The following is a 25,669-nucleotide window of genomic DNA, read 5'->3' on the forward strand; positions in this document are numbered from 1 at the left end:
AAATACTTGTAATACTTGTATTATAAATACTTCAAATTCTGTCTGTATAGCTAAAACTTTTCATAGTACTATTTTTGAAAGTGATGTGAATTTTGAAAATATAATGATCTTGCCCACTGGGAAAAAATAAATATAGTTTCCCCTGACTGAAAATGATTCCATTTTGCACATACTATTGTTCTTGTCAATTTCAACCAGAGCCTAAAAGGCTTTGGCTGATGTTGAACCACTAATTTGGATAAGCATGTAATTCAGAAAGCTATCAGAATATACCACGAATCTCCTCTACTGAACTCTAATTCTTAGTTCCAAACTATTCTTAAAATTGCTAGGCAAGTTCATGTCTTCTACTTCTATAGCATCTAAACGCCCAATCTAATATGTTGCATTCCGCATTAATAAATGCTCGTTGGATAAGCTAGTATAAACTTTACATGCATTTATGCAGAGGCATTAATATGGACTTTGAGTTTGTAAATATATTATACCACACTCTTCCCAGCTAATAAAAAAAATGGTGAATTGTTACATAACAGCTATTTGGTCTATCCATTTATTTGGGAGATTCTTATTTGCAATTTTAAGAAAAATTCATAGTTTGCTAATGCAATTCATTTTGTAAAATAATGAAGTCAGAAATACAAAATTTCATTAAGCCTTTATGGAAATGCTGGACAGCGGCATGTGATTTTGTTTGTCTTATCACAAAGGTGATTAGAATTCAGAGCAGAGAGATTAATCATGTTCCAGGGCCAATGTCTTTCTAGGCTTTTGGAAACCTAATAAATTAAAGAACTGCCTATAGTCTACATGGTGTGTTTTAAAGAAAACCATTATAACTATAAACCATTATTCTACATATACATTACCATTTCTTAGAAAGGATCTCCTCGACTGCCCTCCATTGAGTGGAGGTAGGGTCTTCTTTTCCTGGCTGACAAATGTGTCCCATTTCACCTTGTCACAGCCGCCTAATTCCTTGACTTTCTGTAAACAACTTTCCAAGTACTCCACTGGGTCTTCAGGCTTAGAACACATCAGTCCATTCAAAAGGCTCTGAAATACACAACAAAATACACCCATATAAAATAACCTTTAAAACCACCTTTGTTAAAATGGTTGTATGTCCTATCTTTAAATTCTGGGTTGTTTCTGTTCTTTGCATTTGTTTTTTAAATAAACAACTGAAATTATGACCTGCTGAGTAATTAAGATAACCCCTGACTTCTTGACCATAAGTTTCCAGCTCACTGCCTTTTAAACAAGTCAGATTACATAGCTTAAAACGGAGGAGCCCTATCAAAGTGGGATAAAGTGTAGCGTGTAAATATGCTCCAGTCATTATTTATCTTATTCCTACCCATTTTTATGGGCTCTATACCTCAATTTCTTCATTGGCAAAATGAAGTTTTACCTTCCTCATAGAGTTTTTTAAGGATTAAAAATGTAATATTTGTAAAGTGCATATCGAGGGCCTGACACATAGTAAATATGCAATAGATGTTGGTGGGTTTTGGTAACATTATTATTATCAGGAGGCCTCCCCTAAGCTCCCAGGATAGGTTTGTGGACCTCTTCCTTTGCATTCCACATTACCCAGAAAAAAACCATCTTGCCTGTCATTTTAACTGAAACCATCAGTTTATGTATTGGCCTCATGTTCTAAACTGTAAACTCTTCAACAACACAGATTGGGTCTTTTTTATTTTTCAGTCTCTAGCTCCTGACATTGTCCCTGGCACATTGGAGGTTGCATATTGGACTATTTTCTAATTAGGAAAAATTTTTTACTCAAAACATAGTCTGAGACTTTAAAAAAAATGCTATTTGATATATAATGTCCACAATATCCATTGAGGTTACAGAGGAAAGTCTGGTGTCCAATGTGTCACATGTACTAATTTCTAAAAATGCTACAAATTTGGAAATGGTGACTCCTGGGAACTGGAGTGATGTACAGAATATTTTCCTTTACAGTATTTCATGGAAAAAGCATAGAGGATTATTATCTCCAACATACATTATCAATGTACAACACACACACACACACACCCTTTAAAGGCTGACATCTTTGTCAAATACAGTATTTTATTTTCAAATTATTCTTGTGCAATTTGCTCTTTCTAGGTGCATTTGTTCTCTCAAATCCCAAATAGCGTGGGCTGGAGTGCTCAGAGGAGTTCAACAGCAGAGCGAGAGGAAAAAACCAATCTGGGCATCCACATTCAGTTTGTGTGTCAAGACCTGTGTTACATACACACACAGACACACACACACATTGTGTTTAACTCCTCACATTCCTATATTAATAACAGTGGCAGTGCTTACTCTGTGCCTTAGCTCACCCAATGCACTCTTCAGTCCTATGTGGTATTATTACCCCCATTTTATAGATTAGGAAACCATGGCTCGGAGATGTTAATGAGTTGATCAAGGTTATTGAGCTGGAAACTTGGAGGCCCAGGATTTCAACTCAATGTTTTTTTATTCCAAAACTCACATATTCCTCTCTACATATCTTGCAAAAGTATGATATGGAATAAAAATAAAATGCCAGATTATCTGTGCCCATACATAATCCAACTACAATATGAATCAGTCAAGTTTTCTCTTTTTAAATTCCTATTATTAACTAAAATGAGTGATCATATTCAATGAATTTTTTTTTTAACTGGAAAATACACATTTCCAGCTTCCTTAAAGAAATCTGGCTCCCCAAAGTGTACTGATTTTAGAAGGAATGAGTTCCACTCCTTCATGGATAATTTTAACCCTTCAAATAGTCAGCCACCATCAGGGATCCAAGATAGCCAACCAGCTGATGTTATTATTCAGTCTGAGTTAATCCTTTGAGAACCTGAATAATCTAATTTGACTTTCACCAGAATTCAAATTAATTGCTAAATCTCTACTCTAAGGTACAGTAATGTAAGATCAATACATACCCCCCGAGGTTAGAGTCAAGAAATCATGACAATATCAGGGGAAAGTAGTTTTTATTTTAAACATTTAATCTAAAAATGGAAACATGTTTCAAACTTGAACCTACCAGAGGTATCCCATTTAATGCATATGATGATGTCTCAAGTCAGGAGAAAATCTGAAAAGGTCAGTTAGATACATCTAGTTGTTTGACAATATGTAGATTCAATAATCAATTACTTGGCCCACCGTGGTGTCTGAAATCTACAGCGAGGACAATATTTTTGGTTTGATAGATACCTGATTGATAAATTCCATATACTTAGAAACTTGGCCTACCATTATTATGGTTTGACAGAAAGAAATTCAGTTTGGAAGCAAAGTATTTGGTTTTACTGTCTATATTTATCCCATGGAGAACTGGCAGGTCTTAATTCTGTCTTGTTCTGGATAAAGCCTAGATTCTCACTGGTAGGATGGAGCCTTTGGAGGTCACCAGCAGTCTTTTTCCATCTTCTAATTGTCCAGGATTGCATTTAAGTACATTGTATTATTGCATTTTACCTAAGGGAGTGGACTTCCTTTACTGGGTGCCACTATTTTAAAACGTTCCATTCATATGCAGAAAAACAAAACAAAACAAAATGCATACTACCTGAACAATGCCTGCCATCATCTATTTGCATACACAGTATAGATTTTCGTGAACAAACTAAAAAACAAATCTCTGTGGTTACCAAGGAGGAAAAACAGCGCCCACATTTATAAAGAAAACAGTCATACTATTAAGAAGCACTTTGTAATCAGGTGACACTCCTGCAGATGTTTCTAATTGTTCTTCCAGAAGTATAGAAATGAAATTGATCACAGCAGTAGTTTTTATGTCATAACCTTCAGCTCTTCAGCTCCATATTCACTTTTTGAAAATTAAAAAAAAAAAAAAAAAACTCTTTAAGAATCCTACCTATCCGGGATCCCTGGGTGGCGCAGTGGTTTGGCGCCTGCCTTTGGCCCAGGGCGCAATCCTGGAGACCCGGGATTGAATCCCACATCGGGCTCCTGGTGCATGGAGCCTGCTTCTCCCTCTGCCTGTGTCTCTGTCTCTCTCTCTCTCTAACTATCATAAATGAATAAAAATTAAAAAAAAAAAAAAAAGAATCCTACCTATCCCAAGACCTGTCCTTACGCAACACCTCTCCCATTTTTTTCAAGCATGAGTAACACACTTGCTAGATTTGGGTTTCACAAACCAGGCTTGTGCTCAGTGTGGTTTACCTGGAAATCTTGGCTTCAGACCAACCCGAAACCAGTGGCTTACAGAGGTGAGAGAAAATGAAGATCTGCAATGATGATGGCCCATTTTAAAGATAATTTGGGAAAAGAGGCATCAAATTCTTTTCCCAGATGGTGTCTTAAAATTCCTTTTAGCAGAACACGAGAAAGAACAATTCATGATCCCTGGTTTTACTGGATCAGTCTACAGTCTACTATCTTTCAGAAACGGGGGGGGGGGGCAGGTTTGCAGTGAATGGAATTCACCTTTCAGGGCTCCATCGATGAAGCTTGGCTCGCTTCCCTGTTTTGTTTTGTTTCTAACCCAAAGCACATAGAATTCAGTAATTTTTCGAAATTCAAATAGAAAGAGAAGGAAAAGAGGCAAAAGGCTCCGCGACGTCGGCTCTGGTCTAGAACAGGGTTCCCCCCAGTTCATGGCTCAAGCCGCCTCTCCCACGTCCCCGAAGTGCTTCCCATCCCCCGGGTCCCCGGTGTAGACGCTGCCGCGCTGCGGTCCGAGGATCCGAGGACGGAGCAACAGGAGTCACGCCCGCCTCGCCGCTCCCTCCCCGACTCGCGCTGTCCAGGTGGGTCGGGGGCGGCAGGCAAAGCTGCAGCCGGGGGGCGACGAGGGAGGACGGTCCCTGCCAAGGCCGCGGGAAACGTGCTCAGGAGTTGGTTCACCGAGAGCGCAGCGCGGCGCGGGGGACCTCCCTCCCGGGCGACCCGCTGCGCTCGACGGGTCTGGATTTGGTTTTTGCATCTTCATCCCTCATCCCTGTGCCCCGAGCTGTCCCCGCTCCGGCTGCTTCCGTCCCCACGTCCCCTCCCCGCGGGGTCCTCACCCTCGGCGCGCGGAGGGGCCCGGGCTCCCGACCCCAGGGCTTCGAGTCCCCGGGGGGCCTGAGCGCCCGCGCACCCACCTGGCCCGCCTGCAGCCCCCCGCCCCCACGCGCGAGGGGTTCGCCGGGGGGCAACCTGCTTCCTGCCCGAGCCCTGCTGGAGGCTCAAACTTGATCTGCGAGATGCGGCTTCGGAGCCCACCTTCGGACGGGGACCCGCACCAACGGGCAGGGCGGGCTTCTGCACGCGCCTCCGCCTCCGCGCCCGGGGCGCCGAGGTGGGCCCCGCCGCGCCCCGGGGTGCCTCCCCCCCCCCCAGCCGTCGGCCAGCCCCGGCCCCCTACCTCGAAAAGCTGAGGGATTTCCCTCCGGGCCAGGTACTCCTTGGCATCGTTGGTGTTCATGGCTGCGCCGCGCGTGCCGCGGGGCCCCGGCGGGGAGGCTCCCGGGCTGCGGCCCCCGGGCTGCGGCTGGCGGGGTCCGCCGAGCTCGGTGCAGCGCCGGAGCTCACGCGCACACGCTCCCCCGCGCGGCTCTGCGCGCCCAGGCCACCGCCCCCTCCGCCGCTCCCGGGCCTGTGCGCTCCGCGCTGCCGCCGCCCCCGCCTGGCGGAGCTGCGGGCTCGGAGCGGCGGCTCCCGGGGGGCTCCCGGGGGGCTCCCGGGCAGCGCGGCGGCGCAGCGGGGACGGTGGAGGCTCGGCGGCGGCGGAGGCGGCGGAGGCGGCGGAGGTGGAGGCTCGGCGGCGGTGGAGGCTCGGCGGCGGCGGTGGAGGTGGAGGCTCGGCGGCGGCGGAGGCGGTGGTGGAGGCGCGGCGGCCGCCAGGCAGCAGCCCCGGAGCCTCTCCCGCTCTGCGCCTCCCGGAGCCGGGTCTGCGGCGGCGGCCAGTCACGCTGCGCGGGGGCGGGGGGGGGGGGTCGGGGGGGCGGGGGGCTCGCCGTCACACCCTGCGGGTCACACCACCGCCGGGGGCGCGGCCACCTGCCAGCAGGTGCCCTGAGCGAGAGTCGGGGGCTCTAGGAACGTGCCCCCTCCCTCCACGCCTCCCCCCAACCCCAGACTTACTCCCGCGTCCCCCCCTCCCCCGGGGGGCAGAAACCTAAATGTTACAGCATCTGTCATTCATTCCTAAGGTTACCGATGTTTCATCACGGGGAGCTGGAGGTAAGGAGAAAAGGAAGGGGATTCACGGTGTGCAATCCACCCTTTTAAGAGAATTTTTCAGATCTCGGGTATGGGTATGTCTATCCTTCAGGAAACTTTTGCTAGCTGCTTTCTAATTGTTTCCTTGTCAGGGTCACAGATCCCTACGGATTTCAGGATAAGGCTTTAGAGGGAGACTGAAATCTTCGTTAATAGAAGGATTAGTAAATAGTCAACTAGTTAACTAGCCGCTGCCCCCACCCCACCCCCCAGAGAGGAAAGGGAAGGTGGAGGGGACAAGTGGGTGGTGGTGGAGAGCAGGAGACGGAGTATTGGAAATGAGCTTGGTAGGAGGTGTGGGTGCCATCATTAATTCCACCTAAAGGGTGTGCAGTCAGTGGGCCCTGAGCCATGGGAGCACCCAGGGGCTGCATGGTGCGCCAAGGCAGCCCTGAGAGTAAAGAATCTTCCTGTGAAGCAGGCCATCATCAAGGTGTACCCATCCTCCTCCTGGCTCCCAAGATGACTCATTTCCCCCATTAAGATGTCTTTCCCTGCCTGTTTGAAAGATGGTCCATGCCACCCTGAGAATATAACCTCTAACTGTGCAAGGCCTGACACTGTGGGAGGGTGTGTGAGAGAAAAGGTGGCCCTGATGGCCACTGACATCGGCCGAGGGGAGAAACAGCACTGCAACGGTTTCCCAAAAACCAGTGTCTGAATGTCCATCTCATGTTCATCTTTCCAGATCTTTCCTTGATTCTATTTCTTGTCACACAAGCAACTGCTACTGAAGCCCTAACTATAGCTACAGCTTTGTATTACCCAAGGGAGGGGACTGTAGATTTAATCGAGTCTTGTAAAGTAAATAAAGTTTTCTGAACACTTGTGAAACCAGGTGTCATATGGTAGCATTAAATGAGGCAGGTGTTCCAGTTCTATAGAAATTGATTTCTGCCTTCAAAACATGCCACATAACTTAAAATCGCAGCTTTTGACATTCTTTACCTTGTTTGAGAGCAGGTTATGGCCATAGTTAAGCATTATCCCTTCCCTGTGCAACAATAGTTGAAAAGTGCTGGGGTCTCTGTGGTGTGAAGCCTGCTTTGTGAGGAAGCACAGCTGAAGTGAAGCAAGAGGCCACTTCCTGCAGGACCTTTCAAGGTCACCCTTTACAGCAGACAAGAATCTGACAGAGCACAGCTCACATCTCTCCTGGAAAGGAATGTAACCTAAATGGATATGTAATTCTAAATGCGCTTTAGTGTATCCAGGCAAGGGTGGCAACTTACACAAAGATGAGTGGATAAGAAACACTACATTGCACTAAGTAGTCTAGAAAGTCTGAAAAACCTAGTCCAGGCATACCTCAGAGATATTGCTGGTTTGGTTCTAGACTGACTCAATAAAGTGAATATTGCAATAAAGCAAGTCAAATGAACTTTTTGCTTTCCTAGTGCATTTAAAGTTATATTTATGCATATTAAAGTGTGCAACGGGGGCACCTGGGTGGCTCAACGGTTGAGCGGCTGCCTTCGGCTCTGCCTTCGGCTCAGGTCATGATCCCGGGGTCCTGGGATCCAGTTCCTCATCAGGCTCTCCACGGGGAGTCTGCTTCTCCCTCTGCCTGTGTCTCTGACTCTCTGTCTCTCATGAATAAATAAATAAATAAAATCTCTAAAAAAAAGGTGTGCAACAGCATGATGCCTAAAAAATAACCTATGTACCTTAATTAAAAAATACTTTATTGCTAAAAATACTAACCATCATCTGAGCTTTCAGTGAGTTGTAATCACCGATCACAGATCACCATGACAAATATAATAATAATAAAGCTTGAAATATTGCAAGAATTTCCAAAATATGACACAGAGACAAGAAGTGAGCAAGTGCTGTTGGAAAATGGCACCAATAGACTTGCTCGACACAGGGTTGTCATTAAACTTTCAATTTGTAAAAAAGCACAAGATATGCAAAGCACAAGAAAGCAAGGTATGCCTATAACTGGAAATATGGCAGGTTTTCAAGTAGACTTATGCATTGGCAATCAGTGCTTTTCAGCGTGTTTCAGATGTATGAAAGGCAGGATATCCAGAATTACTTTTGCAGAGGAAGTTGTGGCCAGGTAGAGAAAGGCTGTATGAGGGAAGTACAGTGCTCATGGTTTGGAAGGGGGGAAAGAGAAAGGACAGGGATCAACAAATACATGATTGCCATGGGAAAGCTTTCATGTCATTGCCTGGTATGAAATTCTAGGGATGAGTATATGAAAGGTTCATGGCTCTTTACTCCTTGTTTCCTTGGGGATGCATTCCTGCAAGCTCTTACCAATCAAGATGATTAGTGCATGCCTGGTGTCACCAGATAGCATCTCTTCTGTTCCCACAGTGGGAGAGTGTGCTAGATTTTCGGATACAGCAGGGAAGAAGACAGACATGATTACGGCTGTCCAGGAACTTCCATTCCACTGGAGAGTGCCTGTAAGAAGTACAGATGGACAGTAAGCAACTGGGCCATGTGTGTATCCTGGGCCATTTGTAAATATTTCACTTACCCAGAAAAAAATCCCCTAAATATTTAAGACCTACTATATGTGTGTGTATTGTCCCAGGAAATGTGCCTCTTGTTTACATGGATTCTTCTTAGAAGGTCTTTCTGAGGCTTTTGCTTTTTTTGTAAATGTGGCTCATACATACTGATCTGGGAAATCTGGGGTAAATGCAGGCTGAAGTCATGGTGTGTAACACAATTCTTTAGCCAAAGCAGAATTTCCCTATGCTCTACTTCTTTTCCCTACACTGGCTCAGCAACCGAGCTAGACATTTGGATTCTGGATCTCGAAGGTGGCTAGGAACCCCCAAGTTAGAGGAGGTTAGAGGTAAGTGATTGAAAAACTCTTCCATGATGTCTGAAAGCAGTAGGAAAATTTTAAGCATATAAATATAGAAACAGAATAGCTAAGATTTGGGAAAAAATACTTTTTATTTATCTATTCATCAAGTAATGCATTCATGCGTCAAACATTACAAAATAACCTTTTATGTTCCAGACCTGTGATTGGAGCTGGGAATACAAAGAACAAGATTCAGGGGGTTCACTGTCCTAGTAGACAGAGATGGGCTGGTAATAATTAAGTAGAGATAAATGTAATACTTTGTTTTAGCAACGTGATAGAAGTAGACATGTGGAGGAAGATTGTTATGATGGGGACACAAAGGTACATGACTCATAGAAACATGTATTGGTAAAAAGCACTTAGAAAGTTTTAAAAATAGGCTTTCTTTCAATGTTTCTTCACCACCCTTAAAAAATGTTTTTAAGCTGTGTTCTCTTCCATTTTTTCCAGATACATAGCTTTTCGGAAGCATTGTCATCACTGTAATTAGATACATGTCCATGCTCCATATAGTGATCTTTTAAAATGGCTTTATAAGAGTTGAGGATCTTTGACATAAGTAACCTATGTTAATTATGTTAAAAAATTTATGTTATTAAAACAATGAATTACGAATCACACTACATCAAGAGTAAGAAAGTCTGTTCCTCAAAGACACCATTATGAAAACAAAAGGCACTTTATTGAATAGGAAGATATATTTACGTGCATATATTCAGTAAAGGACTCAAACATATAAAGAACTTTTACAAATCAAGAAAAAGACAATCCAATAGAAAAATGGACAGAAGACTTGAGCAGACATATCACAAAAGAGGCTCTCCAAATCCAACTTCAAATGACCAATAAATATATGAAAAGTAATAATTTCATTAGTCATCAAAAATACGCAAATTAGGGATGCCTGGGTGGCTCAGTGGAGCATCTGCCTTCAGCCCGGGGCCTGATCCTGGAGACCGGGGAACGAGTTCTGCATTGGGTTCCCTGTGTGGAGCCTGCTTCTCCCTCTGCCTGTGTCTCTGCCTCTCTCTCTCTCTGTCTCTCATGAATAGTTAAATAAAATCTTAAAAAATACTTATATGCAAATTGAACTATGTGGTATCATCATATACCCACAAGGATGGTTAAATTGAAAAAAAAAATGACTGTAAATATCAGCGGTAATGAGGCTGTAGGGTAATGTGAACTCACACTGTTGGAGAGATGTAAATTTGGAAAATTGTTAGAAAATTACTAGAGCTGAACATATGTATTTGTGCATTCACCAAAAGTTATGTATTAGAATCTTCAAGAAGCATTATTCTAAATAGCCCCAAACTGGAAACTATTCCATTGTTAATGAACAGTAAAACATAAATTATATTCACAAAATGGAATACAATGAGCAATGAGAATCAACAGTCTATAGCAACATGTAACAATATGGGCAGATCTCACCAACAGAATGTTGAATAAGCACCAGACAGAGAAGATAACAAACTATACGGTTTTATTCATATAAAGTAGAAAGACAGACAAAACTAACCTAGCCATTAGCAACCAGGGCTGTGCTTCCCCAGGTGGGAGTGAAGTGAGAGGGGAGAGAGCTCAACGAGGGCCCAGGGGATTTTGCTCATGTGCTGCTCCTTGATTTGCTTACGTGGGTATGCTCATCTTGTGAAAACTCATGCACCTGCACAAATAGACATGCACTTTCCTATATGTATATTAAACTTCAATAAAGAGACATTTAAAAAAGTGTAAGATGATGAAGTATGGGATTCAGATCCCAGATCACCTCATTCTTAAATGCCATGCCTTTCTAAATGTTCCATGCTATTTTGTCACATAATAGCAGATCAAAAGTAAATTTGTGACCCATGGCCCTTTGCTTGGGCCTTTAAGATTGCATTCAAATCCAATTGCTGCTATAAACTCTATGTTGTTTGTAAGTGATGATTTGTAGCCTCGTCTCTCCCACTGTGAAGTTCTGGGCTCCTCATAAGCAGGGACCATGTCCTAGAAATCTTTATTTTCACAGTGCTTTGGACAATGCCTGGCCTAAAATAGATATACATGAATGCAGGGATGAACCATCTATATCCATATCTACAGATTGCATAAAACTCAGCCAAAGAAATCTCAGAAGATACCCTATCAGGAAAAAGTAAACTTTAGAAATATATAATATATATTATTTAAATACATATATATTTAAAACAAACATGTTGAAGCCTTTTAAAGTTACATCATGATGACTTGAAAGAGTTAATGTCATTTTTGGGATTCCTCACTTATCACGTGGGAGTATCTTTAGGTGCAGAGAAAATCAAGCTCAAGCAATGTCTTTGTAATATCTAGAAATATAATGGCTTATAAATATACAATTAGGCTGTACACATTACAATGAAAATATTCTTTTATGATAATTCAGTCAATTGTTTCTTGCATACCTAGTATATGCCAGGCATTGCTGACACTGCTTTGCCATCAGGCACTTACATGAATAAAACAAATGCACGGAACATACATCGATGAGGGAGAAACAATAAGCAACATATGTCATAAATAAAATAGAGGGTGATAAACGCCATGGGAAAAGAAAAGTAGGGAAGAATAAGGAGGACCAGAGGCTGGTTACAATTCTAAATAGAGAGCGACAAAGGTGTCATGCAGAAGGTGACATTCCAGCAAAGATTTGAGAAAGTGAAGGAATTAACCCTGCCAATTTCTGGGGGAGCATCCAGTTCAAATGTCCTAGGGAGGGAGGATGCCTGACAAGTTTGGCAACAGCAAGAGAGCTGGTGTGGCTGGAGCAGGGTGACGGACAAGAGGGGTAGAGGGGAAGGAGGTCAAAACACATGGGACCTTGTAAACTGTGTTAAGTTCTTGGATTTTTTCTCTGAATGAAACTGGAAATTCGTGAAAGGTTTTAAGCCAAGACTAATGTGATCTGACCTACATAGTATTTTTTTTTAAAAGACTTTATTTGAGAGATAGAGAGAGAGAGAGAGAACAAGTGCGAGCATGGAGGGAGCAGAGGGAGGGGAAGAGAGAATCCTCAAGCAGACTCTCTGCTGAGGGCAGAGCCCTATGTGAGGCTCAGTCTCAGGACCCTGAAATCATGACCCCAGCTGAAATCAGGAGTCGGATGCTTAACTGACTGAGCCACCCAGGCCCCCCCACCCCTTACATTTTAAAAGGAACGTCTTCTCTTTGATGACGTGGAAAGGAGCAAAGGCAGGAACAGGGCCTACAGTGGGAGGCTATGTGATTCAGATGAGAGCTGAAGTCAGTAAAGGCGATGAGGACTGGTTCTAGATCTATTTTGAAGACAGAGCAAGCAGGATTTCTTGACAGATTGACTGTGGTGCGTGAGAGAAAGAAAATATCAAGGATGACTGCATGATTTCCGGCCGGAGGAGAGGAGGGGGCTATTAACTAGTTGGCCACAAGTAGTTTACTAAGGTACAAAAGCAGATACAGAGAAAGGAAGTCAGACTGGCTGCGAAGGGGTCTGGCATAGGGTGACTTCTCCCTACTGCTTATTGACCACCTGTCTGTTTTCACCCAGTACCTTTGGCCTATGACGGCCTTCTTAGCTCCAAAGATGACCTACACATTACGGTAACACGCATGTTGCACAAAGTTAACTTCTTGTGCAAGTAAAAGAGAGGGATTTCCACTCATATCAGAGATGTACTTGGAACTCAATGCTTTAGAATTTCAATGTTCATTCATCTGCATAAATATTTTACCTACAAATAGGAAATCTGTAATTCCATTAGACCTCGTCTTTAGCACTCAACCTAACTTGGCTACAACAACTATAAATAAGTTCCTTGAATACCAAGGAAACTCTAATTTTTTTTGAGTATAGTTGACACACCATGTTACATTTGTTTCAGGCATAGCACTTAGTGATTTGACAAATTTACACATTATGTTATTTTCCCCACGAGTGTAGCTACCATTAGTCCAGTTATACCACTATTGACTATATTCCTTATGCTATGCCTTTGATTCCCGTGATTTATTTATTTCATAACTGAAAGTTAATATTTCCCAGTCCCCTTCACCAATTTTGTCCACTCTCCTTCCCCTCTTGCCTCTGGCAAACATCAGTTTGTTTTCTGTATTTAAAGTTCTGATTCTGCTTTTTGTTTGTTTATTCATTTTTGTTTTTTTTCCTTTTTTTAGATTCCACTTATGAATGGAATCATATGGTATTTGTCTTTCTCAGTCTGACTTATTTTTCTAAATTTAATTTCTAAATTTTCTTAATTTAATTCCCAAGTTTTCTAAATTTAAAAGCTATAGCTAAAATACATAGAGAAGTATTTTCGTTTTGGTTTAAATAAATACTCTGACATATGCTTTTGAAGTAAAAACTTTTTTAAGTCTCGTATAAGTCCCAGAGAAAAAGAAACATATGACATCAATTAATTTTTTTGTTCTCACAGAATGCAGATAACACATCTGAGTTTTTGTTATTCTTTTTTACCATTATTGACAGACAAATGGCAATTCTGTGAGCCTACAGGCCTAAAATTTCTTGATCGCACATATGTGTCAGAACCAGTATGCCCTTATGAGTGTCTATATTGCTTATTCTTGTGTTTCTACTATATGTCTCATGAGCAAACTATTAGTAATACATACATTAATCAGCTTAGGATGAGTAAGATATAATCTTTCCACCCAAGGAATGAAATGTGTTATTTCTCCACAGTCACAAGGCATTCATGTTGGTGTGCTAGAAATTTTTAAAACTTACCAGAATTTACCATCTGCTAGTGTTTTTTTTTTAATCTATTCCTTTTACCCATGTTTCCTCTATTAATTGTTCTTCTGCAACAGAATTAATGAACACTCACACTGTTTTTCTAATTAGGTGAAATCATAAAACAAAAGATGTAGCGGAGATTACATGGGCAGCGATGAATTTAAAGAAGTCCCTTCCCCAAATAAATTAACATTTTGGATTGTGCAAAAGAAAACTAACACTGCAGCATTTCTCCAATCGTGTCACTCTCTTGCACAATAATTTTAGTGGGTACATTGTCTGCACTGTCCAGTGTGGTACACTAGCCACAAGGAGCTATTTAAATTTGATATATTGTTTAATATTAACCTGAACACAATAGAATTAAAACTTCAGTTTCTCAGTTGAACTTGCTACATTTTAAGTACTAAATAGCCATGTGTGCAGCTATATAACATTGCTATCATTACATAAAAATCTGTGGAAAGTGCTGGTATAGAGAATAAATTGCTGTGTGTGTGTTTTTTTTTTTTTAGCATAGAGTTCTAAGCTCTCAGTAATTTCATTCCAGTTTACCTTACTAGTTATATCTTCCACTCTACTGATCATATGTAACCCTATCCTTTTTTTATTTCTAAGCCCTTACTTGTTTGATTTTTTCAGCTCATAATGAACTTTCTCTGTTTTTTCACTTCTTGAAAAATTCCCTTATTTGTAAGGATTCGCTTGACGCACCTTCTTCACAAAAGCCATCTCTATTCAGCCCTAATGGATTTAAGTAATTTCTTCCTTTGTGCTTTCTAAAATAGTTCTTGTATCTCTGTCATACCTTGTACCTTATTTATGTACATTTGTTTCTATCTGTTCCAGACTCCAAAATATATCTTCACAGTTGTACCTACCCCCGTGCAGCTTATCACTGTGCCATGTATAAAATGAATATTCTAAAATGATGATTTGAGTAATTCATAATAAATTTAAATGTTACTTCTGCTTTGTGAGTGTTTGCAGGCACATTGTTTGATATGCTTTGAATTTGTAAATTTATTTGCTCTATTATTTTTTAGGATTATCATTTTCAAAACCCATTGACATGGACTAGCCTAAATGGGGGGGGGGGCATGCAGAGGGCAGGGGACTAATTAAATCAAGTTATAGACCCAAGTTTCTCTTCTTATGACTGTAATTTGGTGCTTGAGCATTTCAATCACTTTCGCTATTATCTCCCATGCCTGTAGTTTAGAAAACAGGATGGAATTTAAATCAATCCAACAAATAAGAGAGTGCCTTCTAATCCCTGGTAATTGGTGCTAGGTGTCTTTTTATTCAGCTGTCTCTGGTCTTTAGTTTTGCAGAATCACAATCAACAGGACAGGAAGAGGTTGCTATGACCTTGTTCGTGCCTTTCTAAAAAAACTGTTGTTATTGCTACACTTCCATTATTTAAAGCAAAGCAGTGTCACATCAGTTAATCTGTTTACAAATTATAAGCTCCAGATGGATTCCCAGAGGTCCTCGCTTCTTCTCATCTCCAGAAAATACCGCAGAAGACCGCAGCATGTTCTTTTTAAGGAAATTTTGAATTGTCTTCCACAGCATTCTCATTTGTAATTTTCAGAAATTGGCAGGTGTGATTTGTGAAAATTTCATGCTAATGAAGTGTTGGAAGCTCCAACATTGGAACTGCCTTTGTGAAAGGAGCAGAGGAAGTATTTGTCTATCTCTGTCATCCTGACTACCCGCTTGCAAAAGATGTTTCTTAAACATGGCATTGGTGGCTTCTTAGAGACAGTCATCTTGATATCTTTGGACTTGGTAGCTACCAAGTTTGAATAAGAGTGGAAAGAGAAAGTCTTCTGATGCTCACTCTATTTATTAAAGTCAGTGTATTTATTAAATGGTTTTTGAATTTATTATAAATACCTTCAACTCATTTTTTAAAGATTTTATTTACTGATTCATGAGATACAGGGAGAGAGGCAGAGACACAGGCAGAGGGAGAAGCAGGCTCCCTGCAGGGAGCCTGACATGGGACTGGATCCCAGGACCCCGGGATCATGACCTGAGCCAAAGGCAGAGGCTCAACCACTGAGCCACCCAGGTGCCCCTCAACTCATCTATATCATATGGCTACAGCAATAACTCTTCAGCAGATGACTTCCTATATCTAGATATCTCCAGTCTGGGGCGTTCTCCTGTGCTGCCACTAAAACGAGTTGCTAGATATTCATCCTTTCATTCAGCTGACATCTATTGATCACATATTATATGCCAAGCACCGTGCTGGGTTTTTAGGAAACAAAGACATGGACAGTGTGGCAAAATGCTCGTGGTCCCTGCAGAGGAAAAGGCTAAACCAAAGATAGCAGTGCAGCAGGGGACAATATAGCAGAGGGGAAAGAGTCCTGATTTCTAGTCTTAGGTCCTTCTTACTCAGATGTCTGGAATCCACAAGGTATTAACCTGTCTAAGCTTCAGTTTTCTCTTTTATACAAATGGGAATATTAACCTTTACCTCACTGAGTTATTGGGAGGGTTAGCTGAGCTGGTAAATGGAAAATTGAAACAACCTAATTCTTTGCCTCCAGATTCTAGTTCATTGCTTACTGAATTCTTCATTCTATTATTTGAGACCCTGATCCTAACTATCCACTGTTTTCTCTCTCACAATGTAAGTGCAAATTAAACTGATTTGCTTCTTGTTCCTTGGATACATTTAATGTGTGATCCCTCCTTGCTGGGGTTCTTCTTTCTGCTTGGAATACCTCTAATTCTGCACATCTAAATGCGTCTTGCTTCAGGGTCTCTTGATGCAATACAATCTCTTTCATGAAGCTTTCCCAGGTTCCCACAGCATGAAACAACCGCTTGCCATAAAAATTGTACAGCATTTTGTTCAAACTTTTTCAATGATGCTTTTATAAGGCAAGTCATATCAAGTACTGGGGTGAGAAGGATAATTAATACCCATGCACTTAAAGGTTGTTACTGTGACAACAGTTTGTCATTGCAGCTCGTGGAAAAGCTGGTGGAACAATCTTAACTCTGAAATGAAAAGCAACTAATGGACTTTAGAACAGGAATGCCCAGGGCACCTAGGTGGCTCTGTCTGTTAAACATCAGACTTCAGCTTAAGTCATGATGTCAGGGTCCTGGGATCGAGTCCTGCATCAGGCTCCCCACTCCATGGGGAGTCTGCTTTCCTCTCCCCCACATGTGCACTTGTGCCAGTGCTCTCTCTCTCTTAAATAAATAAAATCTAAAAAAAAAGGGGGGGGCAAGGATGCCTACTTTCCCCCATATCCAACCTTCAGCCCTTCCTCTTCCCACTCCACAAGTTTCACTTTCTTCTTACTGTCTTCAGGAACCTGTTTCTATGTCTTGGAGTAAAATAGAGATAGTGATAATGAACCCAACATAAAAAACAGCTGATATAAACCCTTATGAACAACTTTGAAGTGAGCATTTTTAAGCTTTGGTTGTTATGCTGGTTCTTGGTAAATATGCGTTTGTTGGCTGATTTTTCCTTGAACCGTCTCCCAAAGTGCTTGAAAAAATGTGAATCTCTGGAGCTTCAAAGTTTTAATTATGAAAGAAAGAATGGACACCACTGATAATTTCATTTGCTTCCTATGCCATTGGAGCACTCAACCAATAAATATGTTGAATCTTCTTAAGTAAGAAAAATTTTCCATAGCAGTAGTTTGGTACCCGCTGTTCTAAAGTTTGAGAATCCATAATGAATTTTTCTTTGACAAAGGGACTTCACCTTCTGTGTTTGTGCAAATATTGGTAAAGTTCATGGATGTTTACCAAATTCTGAGCCTCTCTGACAAGTGCATATGACTTGAAGGTGAATTATCACCACTTTCGTAGCAGTCATCAACCAGGCAAGGACCAGAAGATGCTGGAACCAAACCAGGGAACAACCCTGGGTAGTTTTAGAAGTCTCCCGATGCTGCCAGTTGTACCTTCTTTTGCAGGAATGGTCATCATCTTCACTTTCCCATTACTATGAATATGTATGAATTATGATGTACGTATGAATATGTGCAAATGACTTCAAAGAGCTCTGTGAGCAACTCTACCCTATTAATCTTGATTTGCAGATACACTTTTACACTCCATGAAATGAAGCCAATGAGCTCTTTCTGTTTGCCTTCATTATATTGTTTCTTCCTTGGTTGTTGCTAGAAATTTTTTTTAAGATTTTATTTATTTATTCATGAGAGACACAGAAAGAGGCAGAGACACAGGCAGAGGGAGAAGCAGGCTCCATACAGGGAGTCCGATATGGGACTCAATCCCAGGACGCTGGGATCACGACCTAAGTCAAAGGCAGACACTCAACCACCGAGCCACCCAGGCGTCCCTGTTGCTAGAAATTTTTAAATATTGTTGATTTAGCATCTCTATACATTAAGTTTCAAAATCTTGATCATTTTATCTGTCTCTGTCAGCTGGGCTGAAGACTGCATACTATAAATATTCCCTCTTTCTGTTTTCTTGAAGCTGCCACAGACTTTATTCTTTACTTTCCAAGTTCTCTAGAATTTTTTTCTTTGTTAATAACAAATATTTTCGTATTGAATATCTCTGCTACATGTTTCTCACGTTCTTTAAGATTTGACTGTTTTTTTTTTGTCGTCGTTGTTGTTTATCTGATCTCTTTACTTAACCAGAATTCCAAATTATTTTACTCTATGTGGAAGTCCTATATTATTCAAATGACCCATGGTTAATGAATGGTCCACTGATGGCCGCTGACCACTGCTGAATGTCTAGATGAGACATTTCATCTTGAAATATTTGATCCATGATAGTGTTGGTGACTGGTGATATCATTATGTAAGTTTGTCTTCTCTTTTAACCATTTACATCTAGCAGTGGAATCCTCACTTCTACCTCGGCCATCTGGTATAGCTTCCAGCCTGGACACCCTTTTGAAGGAGAGAAGGTAGATGTAATGGAAGGGTACAACCAATGCTACTTAGAAGAGTGTTCAGCCTTCTTTAGTGGAACTTACCATCTTTTCACTAGTGGTTAGGAGAACAAACGCCACTAGTAATTTGTTGAGTGGCTTATATAAACTAAATGCATTTCCTTTTTTATGGCCTCTGACCTTCCCATGACTGAAAATTTAAACATGAGGACTGGGAGAAGGAATCTCATCTTTCTCCCATGATACTTTCCTTGATGGAAAAGAAAAGAATTCAATCTGACAATTGCATAGCCTCTCTATGACTGCAACAGTATATGGCAACATCAAGGGATCCTAAAGAGACTGGGAAATCATTTCTATACCTATTTGTGCACCACATACAGAATAGATTCCACCGGTGTCTTCACTGAACTAGGCAGTCTACTGCCCTGAGTTATTCTGGAACTAATAAGTTCATAGCTGACTTATAATCATTTCCCTTCATGTGATTTGAACGGTGAGTCACCTGTTCTGCTGAAATTATGGACACACTGGTGTATTTTTAACATACTATGAGCCACTCTTCTAGAATAAAACAGAACAAAAATGTAATATGCAATTGTCTGGAGCATAATAGTGTGCGAGTTCTTGAGTACAGGTCTATGTCCTGGATCTTGCAGGAGCTAATGAAGGGCTCCAGGGCTGAGACTCTCAGCCCATATTCCCCAGGGCTGCCTTCTCCATCCAGGAGAAGAAGAAACACAGTTTCCTACAGTGAGTTATTCTTTGGGACTCCCATAGCCTTTGGTTTCTGTATCTGCCTCTTTCTGGATCTTGTCCTATTCATCTTTGTAGTTTCTAAACCAAGCATAGTAAAATCTGTATACATATCTTTTGAATCCATCCATCCATCCATTCATTCCTTTATTTAATGGATATTTGTCGAGTACCTATTATGTACATTAGCTTGCGCTAAGCATTAGGAATGCAAGAGAATAAAGCAGACAGTTGCTGCTCTGAAAGAGCTTAATTTAGTATGATGAGGTTGAGAGAAGTCAGACTATGAAAAATTACACAGATAATTCCAACTTCAATATTTTTAAGTGCTTTAAAGGACTAGCAAGTCCTGACAAAACTCTGCTAATGAGCTAGCAATATAACACAAGCCAAATTACTTAACCATTCTGAGTTCCAGTTTTCTCGTTTGTAAAATAAGAGATTCATATGAGTTAATGTCTAAAATCCCTTTTAGGCCTGAACTTTATGATTCTGTTTTTGCTTAATGAGAAAATATATTATGTACAAAGAGTAGCTGATCAATATCATCCATTAAATAATAACACTAGTAATGATTACCAGGAGTTCGTTTGGTAAGTGTTCAAAGCCTCTGTGACTATAATGGGAATCTCACCACATGGAGAGAAATAAAGTAGGGAATTTGCTAACCACCACCACCACCACCACCACCAACAACAACAACAACAAAAACAACACAAAACAAAAACACAGTTACATTAAGAATTAGAGTGAAATACGTGAAATGTCTTTAATCCTAAATATTTGGCGTCCTTTTGAATGAGTAACAAGGCAGTGTGAAGTAGTAACGGAAATCTTTTCTGGCTCCAGAAGATTACATATAGTGCATGGGGTTACAAAAGAGATAACATATTTTTGAGATTAAATTACTCATTTGTCTAATGCTGAGTTTAAAAAAGGCCTGGTTCTTGGCAGGAGACTTCTGGTTTGTTTTCATGTGAAAGGGAAAAACTTTACCAGTGAGACAGATAAGAGGAGGTTGGGAGACAGAGTTATCTCCTCCTCTCCCCACAGAGGAAGGAAGGGAGGTAGGTGCTCAGATAGTTCTTTCCTCAAAGCTGAGGGAAGGAAGCTCAAGGGAATCCCCCCTAAAATTTGTGGCATAGCTAGTAGACAGACTGACGTCTCAAAGCCTTGTGGTTGTCTGCTGATTCATGGCTTGCTGACCCGCCCTGGGACTATTGGAAGAAGGAGAATACAGGGAAGACGTGATGTGACTACAGTGAGCCAGGTGGCCTGGGAGCAGGAACTTTTCCAAGAGATACAGCAGGTGCCTGTGAGTAGGTGGGCCTCACCTGTGCCACAGAGCGTCCGTGCAGGGGGCAGAGCTAGCTGGGGACTGCTTTAGCAGGAGGCAAGGAGGCACGCACATAGAAGGGATGCGGCGGGATGCTACACTAATAGACCCCTCCAACGAATAGGCCAGTGTCCAAGGGGAGTTCTAGGGATCGAGTTTCTCATTGAAGGTCCACTGTGTCCCTCAGTCATTCCAAACTGAGACAGTGGATCGGAAGTCAGATCAGTGGTGATAACCACAGCAAGGGGACAACCACTCTGCCGCGCTAAGGTGGAAGTCTTCCTGAAAGGAAAGAAGGGTTACACATCCGAGGAAGGGGAAATCAGTCAAGTAGCCCTGGGTCGTCAAAGAAGGAAACATTTGTCTGACTCTCTTGCCTGAGATGAGGCTTAGGGAGAAGGACTGGCCTCTGACCAAGCCAACAGGTTTCGGATCACGATTATACCTTCAGAAGGCTTTGGGTTCTAGCGGCTCAAAGTCAAGCAGCAGCTGAACAAAGGATATCACCCAGGGACCAGAGGAAGCAGAGGGACCTGGTGTCTGAAGACTCCAGCCCTTCCTTGGCCCCTCCCTACCTAGGCCACACCCTGTCCTCATCGCATGAAGGCCATTTTAGGAGAGAAGCAGGGAAAAGCTCTCTGAGATACTATATATGTTTATCTAAGAAGAGATACTGAAGGGCTCCCCGGCTGGCTCAGTCAGTAGAGCATGGGACTCTTCATCTCTGGGTTGTAAGTTCAAGCAGGCCCTACACTGGGTGTAGAGTTTACTTAAAAATAAAATCTTAAAAAAAAAAAAAAAAAAAGAGAGAGAGAGAGAGATACTGAATTCTTCCCAAATTGGTTTCTAAAATGTTTGTGTGATACTAAGCTTTAAAATATGTTGGACTGGGTCGCCTGGGTGGCTCAGAGGTTGAGCATCTGCCTTCGGCCCAAGGCATGACCCTGGAGTCCCGGGATGGAGTCCCACATCGGGCTCCCTGCATGGGGCCTGCTTCTCCCTCTGCCTGTGTCTCTGCCTCTCTCTCTCATGAGTAAATAAATAGAATCTTAAAAAAATAAAATAAAAAATGTTGGACTTTTGTTCCTACTTACTAGTGGATGAGGGGGCCAAGGGAAAAGCTAAAATAACTAGCCAAAATAAAGAATTAACATTTACTTTGTACATCTTAGTTTTCAAGTCTAGATTCCTGACCCTCCTATATACTATTATTGGCTTAAATAAATAATTGGATGACCAAAAGTCTAAAAAATTAGGTTCTCTTGTAAAAGTAATGTATCATAAAAGAAATGTAATACAGAAAAAAAAATCTATGACCAAGGTTTAGTTCAAAGTTTTTTTTAAACCTTTTTTTTTTTTTTTAATTTTAGGATTTCATTTATTTATTTGACAGGGAGAGAGAGAGAACACAAGCAGGGGCAGCAGGAGAAGGAGAAGCAAGCTCCCTGCTGAGCAGGGAGCCTGATTAAACCTATTTTGATATGAGTTAGAACAGCTTCATGTCCCAGCTATGCCACTTATTAGGTGTGTCCTAGGCACATTGCTTAATCTCCCTGCTCAGTTTCTCCATCTTTATAAAATATAAAATAGTAGCTATCTTGTTGGATTATTATAAGGTTTACGAATAACACATATAGAGTTCAAATACAGTCTTTGGCATACAAGTGATGCAAAACATTGGGGCTTACCATTCATATGATTACTGTATGTCGTGACTTTATTTTTTTTAGAACAGGGAAGTCAGAATCACTGCCCTTCTTCGTTTCTTCAGATGAATAAAGCTTAATAAATCCCTTCACCATAGCCAATTCTCCAACTACATATTGCAGTCAGCCTATGTTTACCAAAAACCACGCTGGAAATAAAAATCTATTTGTTGTTGACATTACTTGGTAGAGTCTCTTAGATTAAAATATATTTCCTCAATGAACTAGGAAAAAATGAAACTAAAGTGTGAAAATTAACGTTAAAAGATAATGAATGAAACCCTTGAGACTTGTTTCTTAGACAATGGAAATGGAGAGCTAAGAAATTTTTATTTGATCTTCAAAGGCAACCAAGTAGGCTGTTTTTTGGCCACGAGTTCTTCCTCTTTCAAACTGGTAGGAACCATTTTGTCCCGAAATATCAAAAAATTACTTTAATTCCCTTTAAAGAACTAAATAGTCACCTGTCATGATGAAGAAGGTATGGAGAAAACAGCATGGTTTACTTGTTCTGTAAATACTTGAATGGCAAAAGGTATCGAGCTTTTCTGTCTGGTTGTGTATTTTTCTTATTTATCCATAGCATTTCTGTGTGCTGAAAAGATGTTTAACAATGTACATTGAAAACAAATCAGGAACAAAAACATCTCTCAAGCTACCTAATTCAAAATGACACAGAGTATGTAATAACATGACTATAACCATTGAGATGAAAACAGAAAAGAGGTAGTGCATCCAGATACTTTCACAATCTCGGTATCTTTTATTGTAAATAAAATGTTTTTGCTTTGGGTTGAATTCCTTTGTTCTTATCTCTGTGATGAATCATCATTAATTCACAATCAATCATAATCGAACTCTACATGTATCATTTCTAAGCCTTATAATAACCCAATAACCACAATTTCAATATTGTGCCCATGTTTCTGCTCCCTGTGATTACTGATTCCCCTCGACTCTATTTCAGCACGATACAGCTACAACAGTCGGACTACTCCCGGATGTTCTGAGACAATATTTGCAATATTGCAAGAATATTTGCAAATTCAAATATTCTGTACCATTGGTCCCTCACCCTCACTGATCCATGAGCCCCAAAATACCTCCTGCCTCTGGGCAGCTGTCTCACCTCATCTTTGTGCCATCCTTGCAAAGGATGATTTTACAAACCCTCAAAGGCAGACAGAAAAACAATCAGATGGAAGTCCAGAATTAGTTGTTGATTCATATTATCCACATATGAATCATATAAAGGTCTGATATTAAAATTAGCCTGAGCTCAGAGGTAGCAGAACAACACATCCCAGCTTAACTCCTACCTTATTAACTACTCTTTGTTGTTGTTGTTGTTGTTATTTCCATTGATTCCATCTTTTATCTTCCTAACTCTGGATTGTAGAGGTACAATCTACAGAGAACTGCAGAGAGGATTCAGTGCTGGAACCCTTCTTCTCTCTGCGGACCCTTTCCAAGCTCATCCAGTCTTGTGGTTTTCCAAGCCATCTGTGAGCTTGGTCTGCCCAAATTGACATCCTCAGCCTAGATAGTTCCTTGAATTACAGGAATTCTTGCCTACCATTGCCTTTTGATGGATTCCATTCTAAATTCTAACTGACACCTCAAATTTGATATTCTAAAACCAACTTTCTGGTCACCTCCACTTTGGCCTGCCCTCTCAGAGTCCTCTCAACTTCAGTTCATGGCCATTTTAATCCTAGTTGCTCAAGTCAGAAACCGTGGGGCCCTCTTGACTCTTCTCTTCCTTTCATCTCCTACATCCTGTTGCTGTAGCTTTACAATGTATCGAGAATCCAACCACTTCTCTACATTTTCATCACAACCAATCTGGTCCAAGTGTCATCATTTCTCACCCACATTATTGCGGTAGCCTGCTGATGGTCTCTGCTTCCATGCCATGGGGCCCTCTTCTGTTCCCAACACGGAAGCTAAAGCGATCCTACTATAAATTAAGTCGAATTATGCCATTGCTTGCTCTAGTGGCTTCCCATCACACTCAGAAAAAAAACCAAAATTTTATAGTGGTTAAATTGTTCTACAAAATCTTCCTTTGTATATATATATATATATATATATATATATATATATATACACACACCACCTCCAACCCTTTTCTCCGACTTCATGACTCCTTCTACTATACCCACCCTGATCTGCCTTGTTCATTCTGCCTCCTTTGGATTCCCAGACCCTGCCACATATGTTTTTCCTCATGGTCTTTGACTTTATGCTACTTCTGATGGATGGCTCTTCCCTCAATTATCCATGTGAATTGTTCCCTCACTTCTTTCATACTTTTGCTCCACCATCTTCTTAATCATGCATCTCCTGACAATCTTATTTAGAACTCTAAAACCTCCTTCCCTTACTGTTCCCTATACCACATGACTTTCTTTTTTTTTTTTTCCACATGACTTTCTATTGCTTCTCTCCTCTTATTTTTTTCTATATACCAGTTAGTTTTTCATATTTTCTATTTGATGGTCTTTCTCCAATTAGAAAGTATGTTCCATGAATGAGACATAATTTTGTTCTTCTTTTTCTTGCATCTCCAGTACCTGGTACATAGTACTGATCAATATTTATGAAATAAATAATAGTGGCCTCATGTTGAACTTTATGTGTATTAATTTAAATCTCACAACCACCCTATCAGAGAGATCCTGTCATCGTCCTAATTTTACAGATAAGGAAATTGAACCACAAAGTGTTTAAGTATCTGACTCAAAGTCACACAGCTAGGATACAGTGGAGACAAGTTTCCAGTACCCCTATTCTAGCTCTCCAGTCTGAGATCTTAACTACTTTGTTGTATCATTTCTCAGAAAATTTTACCTTACTGTTGGATAACTTTAAATAACCAGACATTTGTATAATGGTTTTACTTCATCCTTTTCCTTTGATTTATTATTTTAGAAGATTTTTTTGAAACAATCATGCTTCAAGAAGAGTGGAATTCAAATTTGTAAGTGGACCAAATAAAGAATGTTTCTTTCTTCTTGGTATACACAGTTAGGATTGAGAGGTTTGTTTTTAGCCCAAGGGCATCAAGGTGTTCATAGCCATTTGCAATATTAAAAGACTGGATCAG

General features: G+C 41.0%; 1 protein-coding gene across 1 annotated transcript in view; it reads right to left on the reverse strand.

Moving 5' to 3' along the window:
* AK5 (adenylate kinase 5) overlaps window positions 1–5,549 on the reverse strand; it is a 237,889-nt gene extending 232,340 nt beyond the window's left edge. The window contains 2 exon segments of the mRNA XM_025417943.3: window positions 870–1,056; window positions 5,384–5,549. Coding sequence (XP_025273728.2) covers window positions 870–1,056; window positions 5,384–5,443 — 247 coding nt within the window. The 5' untranslated portion in view covers window positions 5,444–5,549.
* Window positions 5,550–25,669: the final 20,120 nt, after the last annotated feature.

This window comes from Canis lupus, chromosome 6, assembly GCF_003254725.2.
Source record: "Canis lupus dingo isolate Sandy chromosome 6, ASM325472v2, whole genome shotgun sequence".
Classification (NCBI taxonomy): domain Eukaryota; kingdom Metazoa; phylum Chordata; class Mammalia; order Carnivora; family Canidae; genus Canis; species Canis lupus.